We start from the raw sequence: 17,676 nt of genomic DNA, 5'->3' as shown, positions 1-17,676 counted from the left end.
GGTCCCTGTCCCTGTCCCTCCCTGTGGATCCCATCTCTATCTCGCTCTCTCTCTCTCTCTCTCTCTGTGGCTCTTAATAGTCTTTTTATAGTCTGCACTTTTTCAACTTCAATTAATGAAGTGTCGAGTTGTTAACACCACAAAAACACACACACACACACACAAAGTGGGAGCTGGGTGCTGGGCGCTGGGTGCTGGGAGTCGCCCCAATGCATTGGTTGGCCCATCGTTTGGGGCGTCTATTTCCAAACATTTTGCCCTGGGAGCCAGCTAGCTGCCTGTGGAACAAACAAACAAATTAAAACGAGCATCGACAGCCGTCTGCCTCTCAGGTGAGAAAACGGGGGCCCCACAGCAGCAGCAGCAGCACAGAGCAATGCATTTTCACGGCAGCGGGAAAAGCAAACAGAGGCACGAGAAGCTGTGTGGCAGAAGTAGAAGCAGAAGCAGAAGCTGCTGTGTGGCTCTTTAATCCCTCAGAAAACTTTTGGCCAGCACTTAGCGGTTTACGAGGCGGCAGGGCAGGGCAGGGGCAGGGCAGCAGGGGCACGGCGGGGGCACGGCAGGGCCTTTAAAGTGTATTTAGATATCAGAAGTGGGGAGCCGAACCGTAGGGCTTTTCTTGTCTTTTATTCCCTTTAATTTTGTGTATCTTTTGGCGACACTTTGTCGTGATTAAGTTGTTAAAAATGGGATATTCAATCAAGCTCAAACGATTCGAGGATTTACAGTGGTAGAAAATTTTGAAAAAGTAGTTCAAAATTTGGGAAAATCACAAAAACTCAAAGAATATCCTTGCAATATTCCCAGTAATTTCCAGCACATTTCTTTGTATTTTCCCCCATTCGAAATCCTTGCCAATTCCCAACTGGAATTCCCCCGTCTTTGGGATGCCAGCATTTCATGCCTCCCTCCCCCCTCCCCCTTGGAAGTTTACTCTTCTGCTTCACGGTGTCCCGCCGCCGCCGCCACCGCCCGAAATCAGTGTGGGAAAAAAAACAGTTGGAGCGTCAAATGAAGCGCCGCCCGTGAGCGCCGAAACCAATTCCCATTTCAGGTGCAACCTCCCAAAAAAAAGAACAACAAAACCAAAAAAAAAAGCAACGAAGATCTTGCCGCCAACGCATTCGAGGAGAGAGCAGATCGAGAGAACAGTGAGAAAAATGTTAATGATAAACCTGTTTGTCAATTAAACAAAAATATATTGTAATAGTTGATAACAGACTAAGCAAACAGACGGACAGACGGACGGACGGACGGACGGACGGATGGAGGGACAGAGCGACAGAGCTCCAGATGCCGCGATGAGAACTTCCCAGAAACCAAGAAACAAGAAAAGGATGGATCGCGGAGGAGGGGAGTGGAGTGGTGTGGAGTGGAGTGGATGGAGGGGGTGGAGGGGTTACAACCTGTCAACCCACAAAAGAGGCCCAAAGGCTGGACCCTGACATCGTCGCCTGGGTTTCATTATCGCCTCGCCCGGGCCCGGGCCCGGGCCCTCCCTGCCCCGCCCTGTCCTCAACTCTGAGGCATGTCGCTGTCTCTGCCCCAAAGTCTCTCACTCGCATCTGGTGCTCTGGCTTATTGTTTAGTGAAGCATTTAACTTATAAATATTGTTGTGTGTGGCACTGGCACTGGCACTGGGAGAGCACTGGAAGTGTTTTTTGTATATGTGATACCGTTTTGAAAGGCAGCGTTTCGAATGGGCCAACGGCAAGGGCAAGGGCACGGGCACGGGCACGGGCATGGGCCAGAGGCACGGGCAACGCAGGCTGGGCAGGCACTTCAGTTCAGCGTCAGTCTCTTCTCGGGGGGGCATCTCGCTCTGAAATATTTCCCATGACAATTCTGTTTGCTTTTCGTGTGCATTGTCTGGCTATGGCTCTGGCTCTGGCACTGGCTCTGGCTCTGCCTCTGTCGCTCGTTCTCTTGGCACCTCCTCATCTCATCTCACCTCACCTTGCCTCACCCCACCTTGCCTCATCTGGGGGCTCGATGGCTGTTCTGGTCTTGTCGTCGCCCACTCGTCGTCGACGCAGTGGATCCCAGGGAAACAAGTGAGTTCAGTTCGTCGCTCTATTTGCTTTATCTATGCCTGTGCCTATGCCTATGCCTATGCCCATGCCCATGCCCATGCCCTGAAACCCATTGGCATTTCTCGCTTTTCTTTGTGGCGCTGCTTTTTCCCAGGCCCTCGGACACAAGCCTGTCAAAGTCGAATCGTCCAACTTTAAGAGTATTCTCTCCTGCTCCAACTCCAACTCCAACTCCAGTCCAAATGGCGGCATTTAGGACTGTTTTCAACAGCCCGACTGGCACGAGTTGGCATCCCAGGCATCCTGTCCCCCCACACCCGATACTCCTTCCCGTCCTTCGATTCGAACCAGTTGCGAAAATAACCAAACATTTTGAAAGGGAATTATGCGATATTCATGGGGGCTCGGGAATGCGACCCATGCGATGCTCTCTCCTCTCTTTGGGGAAGAGATCCCTGAAGGATCTCTTTAGTGTGGGATTCTGCTAGGATTCTCCTTTAGTACCTTTTGGATCCTTGGGAGCGTGGATTAACAAAGGAATTTATTGAAATCACTTGTGATATCTATGTTGAAGCTCTCCTGACCAAGATCTCCACATCTTCTTCACCCATAAAGACAGCAACCTAACACCGATTCCCTAAGAGTCACGCGTCATGCAGCAGCTCCCATCGCATCGGTTGGTGGTGGCCTTCTCTAGGTCTAAACTTCTGCTTTAACGATCCTCTTGCACACCGTAGTCAAAATATCCCAAGCTCCCCAAGAAGAGTAGAACTTATTAAGCCTCCACCTCCCTCCCTTCCCCTCCCCATCCCCCTTGGCAGAGCTGTCGGCGAGGTCAATGAAGTGCCGCCGAAATTCCGCGGAATTAAACCGCCAAAAAAGAAAAGAAAAAGAAAAGAAAAGAGAGAACTTAACTCGAAACAGAACTGAAGCGAACGACGCGGCCAATTTGCGATCGTTGGTAATTATATTTGTGTTTGCGGTTTCTGTGGGGATCCGGGCCGACGGCTCTCCTAAAAGCTGGTCGTACGATTGGGGCAGTGGTAGTGCTGCCACCAATTGACAAAGGAAATGGCAGCGGGATTGGCCACGGGAGCGGGGACTGCTGCTGTCGTCTGGACGGACTGGGGCTCCTCCTGTGGCACCTCCTGGGGATTCAACGTCTGCGACGGCGACTGCGACTGCGACTGGGGCCGATGCCGGTGCTTGAGCAGCTGGCACAGCGAGCAGTAGGGCTCAAAGTTGAAGCGCAGCTCGTACTTGGAACGCCACCAGAAGAAGCGACGGTAGAGCTCCGGCTGGGCCATCAGCGCCTTCAGGTGCGCCACCAGATGTTTGGGCGATGCAAAGTCCCGACTGCTAATGTAGGACCTGGGCGGCACGAGATTCGTCAGATTTCCGCCGCCAATCAGGACCGGGACCACGTATTTATCGAGTGCCTGATAGAAATGCGGGTGCACATAGTCCGGGCAGGAGCTGGGCTCAAAGATCAGCATAAAGTGATAGCCAGTGCAGCTGTAAAGGGTATGAGAAAGGGTATCGGCCATGGATGGAAGGGAGGACCCACTCAAGGACTCACTCGTGATAGCCCAGACAGCTCTCGTGTGCCTCCAGCTCCGCGTACTTTCGCACCTCCATCAGATAGTAGCTCTGCGCCATCGTGTGGTCATTCACGTCGTACATCATGTACACCGCCAGCCGATCCTTTCTCTGGAGCTGCTCGTGCATATCGACGATTATCGGGGAGGAAATTTCGTCGAAGTTATCGATCGGCTCATCGAAGACATTGATACGTTCCGGCTGCCGAAGGCGGGTGAAGTAGTACTCGGACCACACCAGATCCGAGTCCAGGCGGTAGCTCATGGTTAGGTTGAAGGGCGGCCTCAGGGTGGGCATGGGATTCTGGGCGAGGCTCAGGGGAGCGCTGGCAGAGAACACCACCAGGTGGTCGGGAGTGTGCTCGACCGTCTCCAGGCCCTGCTGCGAGTACGGCAGATCGGCGTTGAAGACAATCGCCGCGAAGGGCTCCCCGTTGTAGTTCCGGTTCCTGGTCAGCACGCAGCCGCACTCCATGTGCCCGGGCCGCTCCCAGGTGGGGCCCTCGTTCCACAACAGAATCACCGTGTGATTGAGCCCCACCTTCCTGTAGAAGGGAATGATGGCGAACAGCAGGCACACCGTCACCACGATGCTCATCATCTTCAGCATACCCATGTAGTACTCGGGCGTCCTCCGGTAGCGCTGCAGGTTCTGGCGCGACACGGGCGAGCGGCGCGGTGGCGGCAGCGTGTCCAGCTCCGCATCGGTATCGTCTCCGCCGGTGGTGTTCTTGCGGTAGGACTTCTCCTGGCTCTGGCCCTTGGGCGAGTCTGCACGCAGTTGACGCGGCAGGAAGCTGGGCCTGTCCTCCATTTCCCTCTGGAGCTGCTGCGGGTTGCGTCGCAGGCTGAGGATCTTGTCGACGGGCATAATGCCCCCCTTTTTGGCTATTGGCATTTTGTAGAACAAACAATTTGGTAAACTGATTCAGAAATGTGTAAACGAGCTCTCCTTCGACTTTTAGAAACGGGAAAACTTGTGCGAAAAATTGGAACTGCTTCAAGTTGTGGGAATTTCGAGGGAACGATTCGATTTGACAGAAGGTTTAGTGCGGCTTACTCACTCTGAATGAATGAACAAGTCGAATGCTTTGACTTGTAGATTGTGGCATGCTATGGGTCTCCTTTTTCTCTTTGGAAAGGTTCTCTTGAACGTCAAAAACACATCACAACATCCAGAGAAAAGGCTCCTACTTACACTTTGATTTGAAATTGTACACCAGAGAGTGGAAGGCAAGGGTTTTTCACCTACACTTTGCCATTGTAATGAAAGTATGGGATCTCAATAGATGGGGAGCCCATCTTCCCGTTGAGATTAGTCTAAAATCCTATGCCTCCGCTGGGATACGGGGCTACAACTCACCCACAGCTAATGGATACATCAATCTCGACACTGCCACCGCCGAGCCCAAGATCACCTTTGGAGCACTCCTTTAACAAAATCAGAGCTTAATATATACCCTAGGGAGCTCCCTCCTTAAGGATTGTGATATTCTTCACAAGATCTAGACATTTCTCTCTCATTGTAACCTGAAAATAGACGTACTATCATCGGCGTCCCATCATCCATCATCCATCATCATCGAAGGGTTATATTTTGTACTTAAAAACCGAATATCTCTTTATTGAAATCAAGAGCTTTGAGTATCTTACTCATATCGGCGCGAGCGAACGAAGCGCGTGAGCCGGGGGTTGCTTAGGGTGTATTCCTTTTGCCTATCTTTCTCTGAATCTATGATCCTTTTGGTATAGGTGGAAATCATTTGGATTGTTTCTTAAATATCTCAAAAATATTTCAAGGAATTTCTCCTTCTGTCCGCCCACGTATATCGGTAGCCCTTGAAAGTGTTGTCCTGCTAGTGTAATTCCTAAAAATCAAGCAACAAGCTAGGGCCGTGCCCAAAGTCCTGCCAAAAAATAGCCAATTGATTGCCTTGATCGCACAGAGAGACACACACTTTTCAATCAATCCGGAGTCGAATGGCTCCTCTCCCCACCTGATGATGATTCCCATTCGCATTCCCATTTCCGATTTGCCACTTCCATCGTCAGCCGAAAAACAGGAACAAAGTAATCAATCATTTTGCGCCAAAACCATCAGAAAACATGACAATCTGCCAGCAAAATTTGCGTAGCCGTTTGCCAAAAAAGGGGCGAGGAGGAGCTGTGGGAGGAGGAGGCGTGGGAGGAGGTGTGCACGTTGGATCCATCCATCGATGATGTATCACTGCAATTTCCATTTCGCAGTTGTTTTTTCAGTGTCTCATTTCGAATGCGTGCCGTGCCGCACACACACGCACGCCTCGAAGGAGAGGATGTGGCATGGCAGGGGCACAGTGTGTCTGAATGGATAGTGGACGTGCCGGGCCGCTGCCGAACGCTGTCTCAATTACGGGGAGTGAGCAGGAGACGACTCCCGCGCACACCCGCACACCCGTACACCCTTTGCAATTTTCCAATTGACAACCATTTAAATGTTACGCATTTCATGTTAACTTCCACAAAACGTGACTCCAGAGAAAAGGTAGGAGCCTCTGGCCCGAGAGGGAGGGCGGGGAGTGACAGGACAGGCAGCACGTAGCAACAGTCTTTGTGGGGTTGTAAATTGCCGGGCACATCCATCCGATGAGTTATGAAAGTGAAATGGATTTGTGATTGCGCCAGACGCCAAGCAAAAAGCAAAAAGAGAACTCCTTAGAACAAGACGACCCCAGACAAACGCAAACACCGAAACAGGGCCCTGAAACATGTATAAAATTTAATTATTCCAGCGAATCCCGCGCCAAACAAAAGAACCATTTCGAATGCATTCTGTGGCAGCCACAGCCACAGCAACAGCTCCGGCAACAGCTCCAGAAACAGCTTCAGCTCCAGGTCCACTTTGGGCCTTTGGTCCTGTGCTGTGCTTTGCTCCTCCTGGATGCGGCTCACCTTCGCTCAAGTCAAAAGTCAGAGGGAGAATGGAATTGAAATTCCATTGTGAATATATATTATTTTTTGGGGGCGTTACCGCTCAGTCTGAAAACTACAACAAAAAAATGCAATAAATATGCATATGAGAGAAGTGCTGCCCGCCGCTGCTGCGGCCAAGGAAAAGAAGGAGAGTTATGGGAGCCCAGCACACGATTTGAATAATTTGGTTCCCACACTTTTGGCCACAAAAAATATTGTTGCCCCATCCCCAGCCCCAGTCCCTGGCTGTCTCCTCCACAAACCATTTTTAATTAAAGTTATTAATAGGTTCCAAGACAGAGAGAGGAACAGTCTCCTGCCAAACCACAAAATCTCCCACTCTCTCTCTCTCTCTCTGTCTGTCTCCTGTGATCTCTCGTGACTCATGGCAGCTACTTAGTTTTCGGGGTTTATGCCCCTGGAGGTGTCCTTAAGTCCAACCTAAGACCTGGCAACGGCAATTAAATGCCGCACACATTGTTTTTGGTGGCAACTGCTTAATTATCCCGAGGAACAGCCCAGCCGATCCCCTTCGATCCGATCCCGATTCGATTCGATTCGATTTTGGACAAAAGAACCGCCAGAGCCGTCGACTTGCTTGATTGGGAAGCAGCAGAGAAGAAGGCCCGAAAAGGAGCTGCAAACGAATTAACATGTAATTATCTCAGCTTCGTCTGGAATCGTATACCATTCCACTTCGAATCGAAACGAAACGAATCGCCGGGCGACACCCAGACCAAAAACAAACTTGTCTCTCGGCCTAGACCTAACAAGGAACAGGCGTAAAGATCCTCAAATGCAGGCAGAGGCAGAGGCAGCTGCCTCTTGTTGCGTGCGTGCCGTGCCGTGTTCGGGGTGTGTCTTTTTCGTTGGTTCTTAAGGAGGTTCTTCCACTGACCACCCGCGCTCTGGCGAGGCAGGAACGGAACCCGTCCGATGGCGATTCGATGGCCAAGTGGCGCTAAAGTTGTCAGTCCTCTAAACCCTAATTAGGTGTTATCTACGACCCAAGCGCGCCCCTCTTTTTTTTCGTACCAGTATGTGGCTGGATGGCTGGATGGATGGCCATTGATGTCCACCGACACAAGAACTCCGAGGGAAGAGGGCAAGACACACGAAAAGTGAGAGAATGTTTCTGGAGTGGGTAGCAGTTTATACACGACACAAGATCTCGAAAGACCTCCAAAGACTTTCACTTCCATTGAGTCATGGATGTCGCATGGATGTTTTTTCGGTGAGAAGAAGGGCGCCACTTCATTCATCAGGGAAATGCTGCAATCCATCCATCATCTCTGCTCTGACACAGTATTTTCGGTGATTATCACTGCCCGGCACTACAATCCCCCCGGGGGTAATCTTTTTTGGGCGGGGGGCAATTTCCCCGGCGACATTTTGCGCACAATTGATGGCAATTGCGGCGATCACCGCCGCGGATGACACATGCCTGCCCCAAAGCGGATGCCGGCAATCAGTAGAAAAGCAGAAAAGAGCAGACTGAACCGGACAGAGGCTGATTGAAGCCCAAGCCGATGCCGAGTGACCTACTCTCTGAGCTGCAACTGCACAAGCTAGTCCAGATATTAGATAAATTAGATGTCAACTAGGGAAAAAATAAATCTATTTGAGCTCTTTTCATGTTACAAGTGTCACGCGTCATGCAGAAGAGCCCCCCGTCACTGAATATAAAGTATGTTACAGCAAATTGGATAAACCTGATGGAAGCTGTGGAAACATAGAGCTGTCTAAGATCCGACGATCATTTCGGGACTGATATTTCGAGACACGTACCACGCGTCATGCAACAGAGCCCCTCCTTCACTGTATTACTCTTTGAATACAAAATATGGCAACAAATGGGACAAAACTGGTCTAAACTGAGCAAATATAGAGCTGTCTAAGTGACGATCATTTTCGGATTGACTTTTCGATTACTTCCAAGAAAGTACTTCGACGCGTCATGCACAAGTGCACCTCTGCTGCCTGAAGACCATCCAAAAAAACAGACAAGAGTACAATCGATGCTTCATTTATGTTTCTTGGCGCCTTTTTTGCAAATGCAATACTTTTTCACAATGGGATCGTCCGTGCACTTGGCCGTGTCCTTGTACGAGTTCTTGCGACTGAGCTCGTCGACGTTCATTGTGAGAGTGTTGTTCTGTGGATTCCACTGGATTGTGGCCTCGAACTGCGGCTTCTTGGGAACTGTCGAGAAGTTCAGGATGTAGAATTCTTCTGCGGCGTCTGCGGTCTTTTCGCCCAGGATCTGCTTGCGATCCATTACCTTGACCTCTTTCAGCTTGAAGTTCTCGCAGAAATTGGTGAGTTTCCTGGCCACCAGATGCTCGTTCATCTGCTGCACCACAGCGCGCGCCACTGCCTCGTAGTGGGTGCGGTTTGTGACTGTTGTGGCGGGGTGGCAGGTGCACCATTTCTCGGTGATTCCCGCATCCGAGCAGCTGCGGTTCTCGGGGAGCTCGAAGAACAACGACTGGCAGCTGGGACACTTTTTGGCCTTGAGTCTGGGGTCGAAAGCCTCCGGCGAGGCGGTGTTCAGCTGCAACAGATGCTGCAGGGTCATGTGCAGGTCGTAGTTGGACGAGAGGCGGTTGCGATTCTTCCGGAGATTCGCCACGTAGTGGGGATACTTCTGGTGGAACCAGGGCGGCGCGTACAGCCACAGCATGGGCAGACGCTCCTCCAGGTAGCCGGAGCTGGTGCGCGTTCGAATATCGCCGAAGCGATAGCCATGATCGCTCACCAGCAGCACAATCGAGCGCTCGAAGAGCCCCAGTTTCTGGAACAGCTGCAGATACTCCCTCAGCAGATGGTCCATGGCGGCGGCGCCAATGAAGCTGTTGTGCGTGAAGCTGTTGCTCCAGAAGAGCCCGAACATGGGCGACCTCTGGAGGAAGCGCTCTACGAACTGAACGGCAAAGTCCCACACGTAGCCGGAGCTCATGTGGCGCCCCACACAGAAGACGATGCCGTGTCGACGCTCCAGCCTGAGGGTCTTCTCGATGGCCCTCACGAACGGACGGAGGTAGTGGTCGACCGGTTTTCTGATGAATCCCGGCTTCTCATAGTTGAAGGTGCTCAAGGACTCGCAGTCCTCCGCGTAGGCGGTGGTGTAGCCCGCCTCCTTGAACCGCTGCCAGATGTAGTTCAAGCTGTCGATGTAGCCCTTGACCTTGAACTTTTCCCCCTCGAGGCCCTCCACGTGGTTGTCGCCCGTGAGAAGGGCCAGCAGGTTGGGCAGCGTGTTGTCGCCCACCTTGTTGTAGCCCTCCATCTCGAACCAGCCGGGAACTTCCCGGAGAAAGCGCAGGACCTGCGGCATGGTGCGACGCAGGTTGATGCGCGAGGTGGAGTCAATGCCCAGGATGATGACATGCGGCTTGGGCTCCTCCTCGTCGTGCAGCAGGCGGAAGGCGCGCACCAGGTCCGCGTAGCTCAAATGATCCTGGACGAAGGTCAGGGCGTCCTTTTGGGTGATTTTCGACTTGTGGGTTTTGTTCTTGAGCAGGCAGCGCGTGGCTATGTACTCCACGTCCTTGGGCAGCAACAGATCATCAGGCAGGGGCATCATCTTTGACATTCTGCGGGATACAGAGATACAGAGACGGATCTGGGAGATCGGTAAGCCCTACTTGTATGTATTGTCGGGTTCCGTTGCATTCTCGTCCCTGTAGATCTTCTGATAGCCACACTCCAGCGTCACATTCTCCTTGGCCATCTTGCTGGCCAAATCGCCCCGCGTGTGCACCCGGTACTGCTCCAGCCTCGGATCGTACTCGGCTGTCACCAGCTCGCTGTCGTTGTGGCAGGCCTTTTCCTTGTCCTTGGTGTAAATCGCCATCACGTCGCGACTGAAGGGATCCACGTAGGGCATCTGGCACAGCGGACTGTCCACGTAGTACTTGGGCATCGGTGGTTGCGCCTCCGCGGCGGCACCAGCACTTGCCACGAGGCTGAAGAGTGTGCCAAGTGGCAGCACCACACACATGAGATTCATGATTGAAACTGGGGAACCTTGGGCCTTCGATCTGCGAGAGATCTGTGGAGCGTGAAACAGTTTCCAAAATCGAAATTTCATGGCGAAAGAGAGGGTCGTGGATGCCCCTTTGGAAATTGTTCAACTCTAATGGAATATTCTACAAAGTCTTCTGCTTTCCATTCCCACTTTTTCTTTGATTTTCATTAACTGAGGGGCACTGCTGCATGACGCGTGCGTCTAGGGTTTAACTAAAGAACAGAACATCTTTCCTGGATGGTTTAGCTTCCAAATTGACTCATCTGTACCTACTATTATTGGGCTTCTTGACACCCTTTTTCTTGGTACTCTTCTGTGGGTTTTACTGGGCGCTGGCTCGTGCGCTTAATAGATTTTTCTATGCTTTTAGCGCCAGTCTCTTCCGCGCTGCAAATCAGAGGAAAATCCAAAAGACTTCCATAACTCACTCTCGCTCACTCTCGCTCACTCTCGTTCTCTCTCTCTCTCTCCCTATATATATCATATTCCGGGCGTGGAGTGGAGTGCCATGCCCCAGAGGACGCTGTCCGTAGCATTTGAGACATGGGCAATTATGTAAATAAGTCGGAGGCGCCTCCGTGCCGAAGGACACAATGCAGGATGACCGCAAAAATAATTGCCGGCCATTTGGCCAAATGAATGCGTGACAAAATGCAGAAAAGAACCGAAAACAGGGCCCAAGGAGACACAAAACAGGAGACACAAGGACAATGGGCCGCTGGGACCGGACCGAGGCGCAGCGGGAGTGGCAGCGAGGTCAAAGGTCAGGCCGCGCTAATGTTGTGCTAATTGCGATTGGAAAACGCGGTGAAAACAGTGTCTGAGGCGCCTGGCGCTGGCCTAATTGAAGTGTCCTTCAGCCAAAAGGATGATTTACAACAGGCGCTAACAGGAGTGGAGGGGGAGGGGGAGGCGGAGAGCCAGAACGAAGGAAGGAAGGAGGTAGAAGACCATCATCAGGTCATTGCCAACGAAAGCAGCATCCGAGACCACCCGTGTGCCCCGGCAGATCAGGCTGCTGCTCGAGCATGCAGCATCCTGGCCGGAGGTCCTTGGATCCCCCAGAGTGGGGATGTCTGTTTGGTAATTCGATCTCTGGCGCACGCGTGTCCCGCTTAAGGCATCATCATCATCGTCGAAGCATCGAAGCATCCAGAGGATCGGCGGACTGGCGGACTGGCGGACGGGAGGATCGGAGCATCAGTCGGGCCAACGGCTGTGATCTTTTCGGCCAGCAGTTGGAGCCAGGTGTGATATGTGTAACTGGATCCACTCGAACGTTGATCTGCTCCCTCGGGTTCTGTTTCTGGAGGCATATGCAAAGTGGACCACCACTGCCACTGGTGGCGGGGTGGCGGGGTGGCGGAAGGGGGGGCACTGCCACCGTCTGCTGTTTGCTGAAAGCTCATTTGTCATTCTCTCTCTCTCTCCCTCTCGCTCTCGCTCTCGCCTGCCCGTTGACTGTTTTTGCTGGCCACCAAAGTTGATTGAAATTTTTTGGCAATGACCCCTGCAGCAGCCCCCGTCCCCGGCCAGAGAAGAGGCAGCTGCCACTTGCGCTGCTGCTGCTGCTGCTGCTGCTGCTCGGCAGACTGGAAGCAGCTGCCGCCTGGAGGCAACTACCAAAAACTTCACCCACTGGCCGCCAGACCGACGAAGCGTTAAAACGCACACGTTGACAGCTTTTTCTGTGGCAGGCAGTGTGGTAGTTGCAGCATTTGCGCCGCTGCTTGCTTAATGTGCGCGATTTCTATCTGCAAATATAAATTGTAATTATTGCATTGTGCTGCAGTGGCAGTTGCGAGTTTCTCTTATCGCCAGGAACCATCGCAAGGTCTGCAAACAGCAAACGGCAAACAGCAACAACAAAAAATTAACAAAAAATTGCAAATGAGTGTCGAAAAGCAGCGGCTCGGCTCGGCTCGGCTCCCCCTCGCAGAGCAGACGCCGGGCAGCCGCCACTTGATTGTCTGTCAGGCCAACTTGCAACATGGCTTTGAGCCGCATTCACCTGGCATTGTTTTTTGTTTTTTAGCTGTAACCCTGTTTTTTGCTATATGCCCTGTAGGAGTGGATCCAAGGGGTATATACGGGGTGTCGTGGGCGGAAGGAAGAGCATCTCCCAGAAGAGAATGGATATGGGATATATTTACAGTATTTTCACTGGACTGCAACTCCTAGGAGCAACCCGATTTGGTGGCCAAACTCTTGTTGACTTTTAGCATCCATGCCCTTTCTTATTCGAGGCCCATCCAAAGGCCGAAAATCCCCACGATTCGGTTAGTATTTCCCCTATTTGTTGTTCCACTCCATTCTGCACTCATTCCAGGCCATATTTCCTCTATTAATGGGCATGTTTCAGTCGTATTGTTGACTATTTTGTGCCTCAAAAGGGGGTGGCGTCTACTGGGAACGAGACAAAGCGAAACAAATTGGCCAACTTTTATTGTTGCTGCTGCTGCTACTTTTTCGCGCTTTAACACTCTGCTGTGGGTGTGTGTGTGTGTTTTGTGTGTGTGAGGTGTGGGGGTATTCATAAAATTGATGATGACGATGAAGCCCAGGAGGAGGCAGGGTGGAGCAGGGAGCAGGGAGCGTGGAGGAGTACTCTGTGAAATATTACCTTGGCTTTTGGTGACGACAGCTGCTGCCACTGCCGCCGCCTGCAATGCTGCAGAAAGGAATACAGAGAGGGGTAGAGGGTAGAGAGGGAGGGGAGTGACCACCCTGTAAGCTGTAAGAATCCCCCAAGAAAATGTTTGAAGAAAATACATTTTAATTACTGCTCGGCTGGCTGTCTGTCCGTCTTTCTCGATGTCTGGCTGCTACGCTACGTGATGAAAAGTGATGAAAATTGCCCCAGCAATCGACTGCACCCGTGGCGATCATCCATCCATGCGCGCGCGTTAATCAATAAAATTGTGGAACCTCCAAACATCGACACAAATGCAACCTCAAAGCCAAACCCTCCTCCTCGTCGTCGTCGTCGTGGCGGCTGCTGCTGCATCCAACGGTGCGTATGAAATTGAAAATCCGACCACCATACAAGGCGCCCCCATGGCGCGAGAAGGGAGAGCCACACTCCTGGATGGCCATGGAGATGCGAGATGGGAGATGGGAGATGGAGCCCCTGAACCTTTGATTTATCACTCATATTCGTGCAGGGCCAAGGCGAGGGGTACGCTGGGAGTCGATCACAGTCGGCACAGTCGGCGGAGGCAGGCACTCCACTTGTTTTCGAGTGGATTATTAACTGCGGCATTGATTGATGCCCCCCCCACACACACACGCACACGCACACAGGCACACGCACACACTCCATGGACACACCTTCGCCTTTGCCTTGGAAGAAGGTCTCTCGGTGTTGGTGTTGGTGTTGGTCTTAGCCTTAGCCTTTGCCACGGTCATGGCCTGTTAATTGAAATATGTTTTGTGTGGCTCTCAGTGGTCTCGCCGGCCTGTGGTCTGTTGTCTGTTGTCTGCTCAGATCAAAGGGGTATCTGCGCTGGCGTTCGAATGATGATTTGATTAATTCGAATCGGAATAGAAGATCAAGATGATGCAGATGTAGTTGCAGATGCAGATACAGATACTCGTACAGATGCTGTCGATGATGGGGATCTTTTTCCTCTGCTTATTTTCTGTAATTAAAACATTTTCGACAAAAACCCCCCAACACAAGCAACAAAATGTTCTGCAACTTTGATGAAGCCTGGACAAAAAAGTGAACAACTTTCGTTTCCTCCTGTGCTCCCCTCTGCTCCCCTCTGCACCACTCTGCCTCCCTGTGACATTTCGGTTGTGTCAACTTTTTCTGTGTGACGGTGGAAAATAAAACATTAAACAATCATAAAAATAAATACATTTTCCCACACTGAGTGGAAGAGCAACAACAACAGCAACAGCAACAACAGCAACAGCAACAACACCATCAACAAATAATAAAAACGAGAAGCAGTCGAGAAACTTTTGTACTACATGGAAATGTCATTCGCATAACAACAGCAGACAGCAGGCAGCAGACAGACAGACAGTGGGAAAGGGTAGTACATTTGGGGAACAGTGGATACCCTTGAGGCTCCGATATATGATATGTAGTACCCCAATAATGTGTAAACGAACGATTTTCCTTATAAAATAAGACCGAAATCAAACTATTTAGATGAGGGTTTGAAAAGCCCTAAGGATTTTGTCACTTTGGAGCATTTTTTCCTACAAAAGGCGTATAAATATTTGGATTTGAATACCAAAAAGAACAATCTATGAGGAGATTTCATTCAAATATCTTCCAATTAAATATGTTTCTGGCTAGAAACATTATTAGATCAACATTTCAAGAGTCTATATAATTTTTACCGATCAAATCTTTGGTGTTTCGACTTGTCTATGCCCCAAAATAAAGGTGTCTGGTGACTATCCCTCCAAAAAGAGTTCCAAAAAGAGTATGCCGTGCTATATCCATTTCTGCATTTCATGAACCACCAGAAATACCCTGTAGAAAGGGTATAGCCGTACCTCCCAGCAGCAGCAGCAGCAGCACCAGCAATGATGATGATGATGATGATGGTAATGGGTGATGTGGCGACAACAAACCAAACCAAACGAAACAACGCACAAAGTTTCAATTCTTCCACAGTTCCGTCCATGTGCCCTGCCCCCTGCCCCCTGCCCTGCCCCTTTCCCTTTGGCACTTTGGGGTAAAGTTGGTGGCACCTTTTGTGGCAACTCTTTGTTGCTGTTGCTGTTGCTGTCTCTGAGATAACAGGCAACAAAATGTTTGATGTACTTGAAAGTTAATGTTTTGTGGTGTCAACTTTTGCCGGGGTCTCCGTCTCCGTCTCCATCGCCATCGCCGTCTCCATCGCCGAGGCTTTTGCCAGCGACTTTTGCAATGGCATGAAGTTCCCTTCGACTTTAATGGAGGGATTTTCTCTAATTTGAGTCTACGAAAATTACCCTTCTTTTTTCCTTCTTTTTTTGGCTAATTTTTGTTGTATTTTTTGAGCAAACTTTGACCTTTCACACGCTCCGCTATGCTCTGGCTCTGGCTCTGGCCTGGCTCTGGCGACAACAGATTGCCCCACCTATTACACACTTTTGCTTTCAAGGAATTACAGTGCCCCACAGTGTGCCCCAACAACAATATCTTTATCAAAAGAACTTTTAGCCGCCACATTTTGGGCCACGAATATATATTTTCCCACGCAAATTAACACTTGACTTTGTTTCCATTTCCATACGATATGCGATGTGCGATATGCGAGGGGGTACGGGGGCGGGGGGTACGGAGTCTATTTGCCCAAGATGACTTCATTTTCCTTTGGGGCTTTTTTCCTCCTCTCCCACTCCCACTCCCTCCCCTCTCCCCATCTCTCTCTCTCTCTCTTTAAATATTTTATTATTGTTGACTTTTCTCCGCTCGACTTGTCACCTTCTGCCTTTTTCCCCCCCGCCCACGCCCCCGTACCCGTCCCCGTCCCCACCCCCTCTCCGTTTGAAAAAGTACAGAAATTGGTGTCTCATTTGTTTGTTGGAATTTCTGTGGCGGGGCCGTGCCACATGTGGTGTCTCGTGTCATTGTTTCAATTTTTATGTGGTACTACGAATATTGGGTAATACTCACGGCCCATGGGCCATTCAACAGTCACCGTTCATTGTAAGGCAAAGGGAGAGGTGTGATGTGTGGATGATTGGTTGATTGGGCCCTGGGAATGCCCACATTCTATGGAGAGAAGAACCCCTCGAGGAGATCTGTTCAAGAGATGCTTGAATGCCTTCTGTCGAGGCAACCAACATTACGATACCCGATATTCGAGGTCTATATGTCATATATCCCGTATGTAACACCATGGAATCTCTATCTTTCTAGTCTTGGATCGCTGTGGAATGCACAATCTACTAAATCAACAGCAAGGGAAAGTGAAAATCAGGTAAGCAATGGATGGACGATGGAGGGGGGAGGATAACACTTACTCATTCTATCTGCACGGCCATAAACAAGCTGCCTCTTGCCACCAATGATGCTGCACGGCAGATAAGCAAGTGCAGTGGCGCTAACAGGATCATAAATTCATGCGATATAAATCTGTGAGTAAATTCTGAACAGGAGAGAGAGGAGTGAGAGTCGGTTGTGAGCAGCAGAAGGAGTCGAAAGGTGTGCCAAGCCCCCTGTGTGCGTGTGTGTCCCTTTTTTGTGTCGTTTTCGAGGGCCAGGGCGAGGGCCAGGGCGAGTGGCTATAAACACACGTCGAAGAATTTTGAATTACTTTCGTTTTTATCGCCAGTTTTCATAATTTACACGCGAGCTGCCTAGAGAATGAGCCACCGCCTGCACAGTACTCTCTCCCAGATTGAGTTGGACAAAAAGAAACGTAGATGACTTCATCATAAATTCACCTGTCGTTTTGGTCGATAACCGGACGGACCTCTGCTTCCGTTGCCCAACATTGTCCCTTCCTCGGGTCCGGTCCGGTCCGGTCCGGCTATGTATCTCTATCTAGAAGTAGGTGCTGACTGGTGGGAAAAATCCCTTACTTTACGATACACATATCCTATGGGTGTGTGTGTGTGTGTGTGTGTCCTCTCCCTCTCTCTCTCACTGTCTCTTGGGAGGAAATTTATGAATTTCGTTTGCGTGGCAAGTGCGCGAATATTTCGTGGAATTCCTCTCGAGAGTCGAGTCTGGAATCTCGAGTCTAGAGTCTCGCGTCCCGAGTGTGGGAGGGATACATTGTCGCGACATTCGAATTGAAATTTCATTAGTTTTACGATGCCTCATGCCCCTGGACAACCTTCGGGCTGGCATCGATGTACAGTACGTTCGTCTGGGGTTTACGACGCGTTCCGTGGAATTCTACGGCGGGAGAACTCTAGTCGGAATGAATTATGGAAAGCGATTTACATTGCTCTTGCTCATATTTTATTGTTGTTAATGTTTTCATTTGGTTTTCTCCTCTGGCGTTTTCTTATTTGGCGAATCCATGAATTATGGATTTGGTTGCACAAAAGGACAAAAAGAGGAGAGAAATTTGCTTCCATTGTTGAAATACTGTGTGTATT

The 17,676-nt window shown here is 50.5% G+C and overlaps 3 protein-coding genes across 3 annotated transcripts in view; 1 reads left to right on the top strand and 2 right to left on the bottom strand.

Annotated features, from left to right (window-relative positions):
* SA2 (Stromalin 2) overlaps positions 1–16,551 on the top strand; it is a 49,912-nt gene extending 33,361 nt beyond the window's left edge. Inside the window, exon 8 of the transcript XR_004469943.1 lies at positions 16,487–16,551. The gene's annotated coding sequence lies outside the window, so the exon portion shown is untranslated. The remainder of the gene's footprint in view (positions 1–16,486) is intronic.
* FucTD (alpha1,3-fucosyltransferase D) lies at positions 2,953–4,717 on the bottom strand. Its single transcript, XM_001354205.4, has 2 exons — positions 3,617–4,717; positions 2,953–3,552 (listed from the first exon to the last, which is right to left on the bottom strand). Exons 1-2 carry the CDS (start codon positions 4,531–4,533, stop codon positions 3,051–3,053), a joined length of 1,419 nt encoding a protein of 472 aa, XP_001354241.3. The 5' UTR covers positions 4,534–4,717; the 3' UTR covers positions 2,953–3,050.
* Positions 8,598–10,615, bottom strand: LOC6900970 (uncharacterized). The gene is made up of 2 exons (XM_002134634.3): positions 10,235–10,615; positions 8,598–10,183 (listed from the first exon to the last, which is right to left on the bottom strand). Exons 1-2 carry the CDS (start codon positions 10,597–10,599, stop codon positions 8,611–8,613), a joined length of 1,938 nt encoding a protein of 645 aa, XP_002134670.3. The 5' UTR covers positions 10,600–10,615; the 3' UTR covers positions 8,598–8,610.
* Positions 16,552–17,676: the final 1,125 nt, after the last annotated feature.

This window comes from Drosophila pseudoobscura, chromosome X, assembly GCF_009870125.1.
Source record: "Drosophila pseudoobscura strain MV-25-SWS-2005 chromosome X, UCI_Dpse_MV25, whole genome shotgun sequence".
Classification (NCBI taxonomy): Eukaryota; Metazoa; Arthropoda; class Insecta; order Diptera; family Drosophilidae; genus Drosophila; species Drosophila pseudoobscura.
This window is presented reverse-complemented; position numbering and strand designations above follow the sequence as displayed.

Excerpts from the sequence above, each read along its gene's own strand:
- FucTD (XM_001354205.4), bottom strand. The coding sequence starts at position 4,533 with ATGCCAATAGCCAAAAAGGGGGGCATTATGCCCGTCGACAAGATCCTC. Across the intron at positions 3,553-3,616 it reads AGCTGTCTGGGCTATCACGA|CTGCACTGGCTATCACTTTA; the intron begins GTGAGTCCTTGA and ends TACCCTTTACAG.
- LOC6900970 (XM_002134634.3), bottom strand. The coding sequence starts at position 10,599 with ATGAATCTCATGTGTGTGGTGCTGCCACTTGGCACACTCTTCAGCCTC. Across the intron at positions 10,184-10,234 it reads GAACCCGACAATACATACAA|AATGTCAAAGATGATGCCCC; the intron begins GTAGGGCTTACC and ends TGTATCCCGCAG.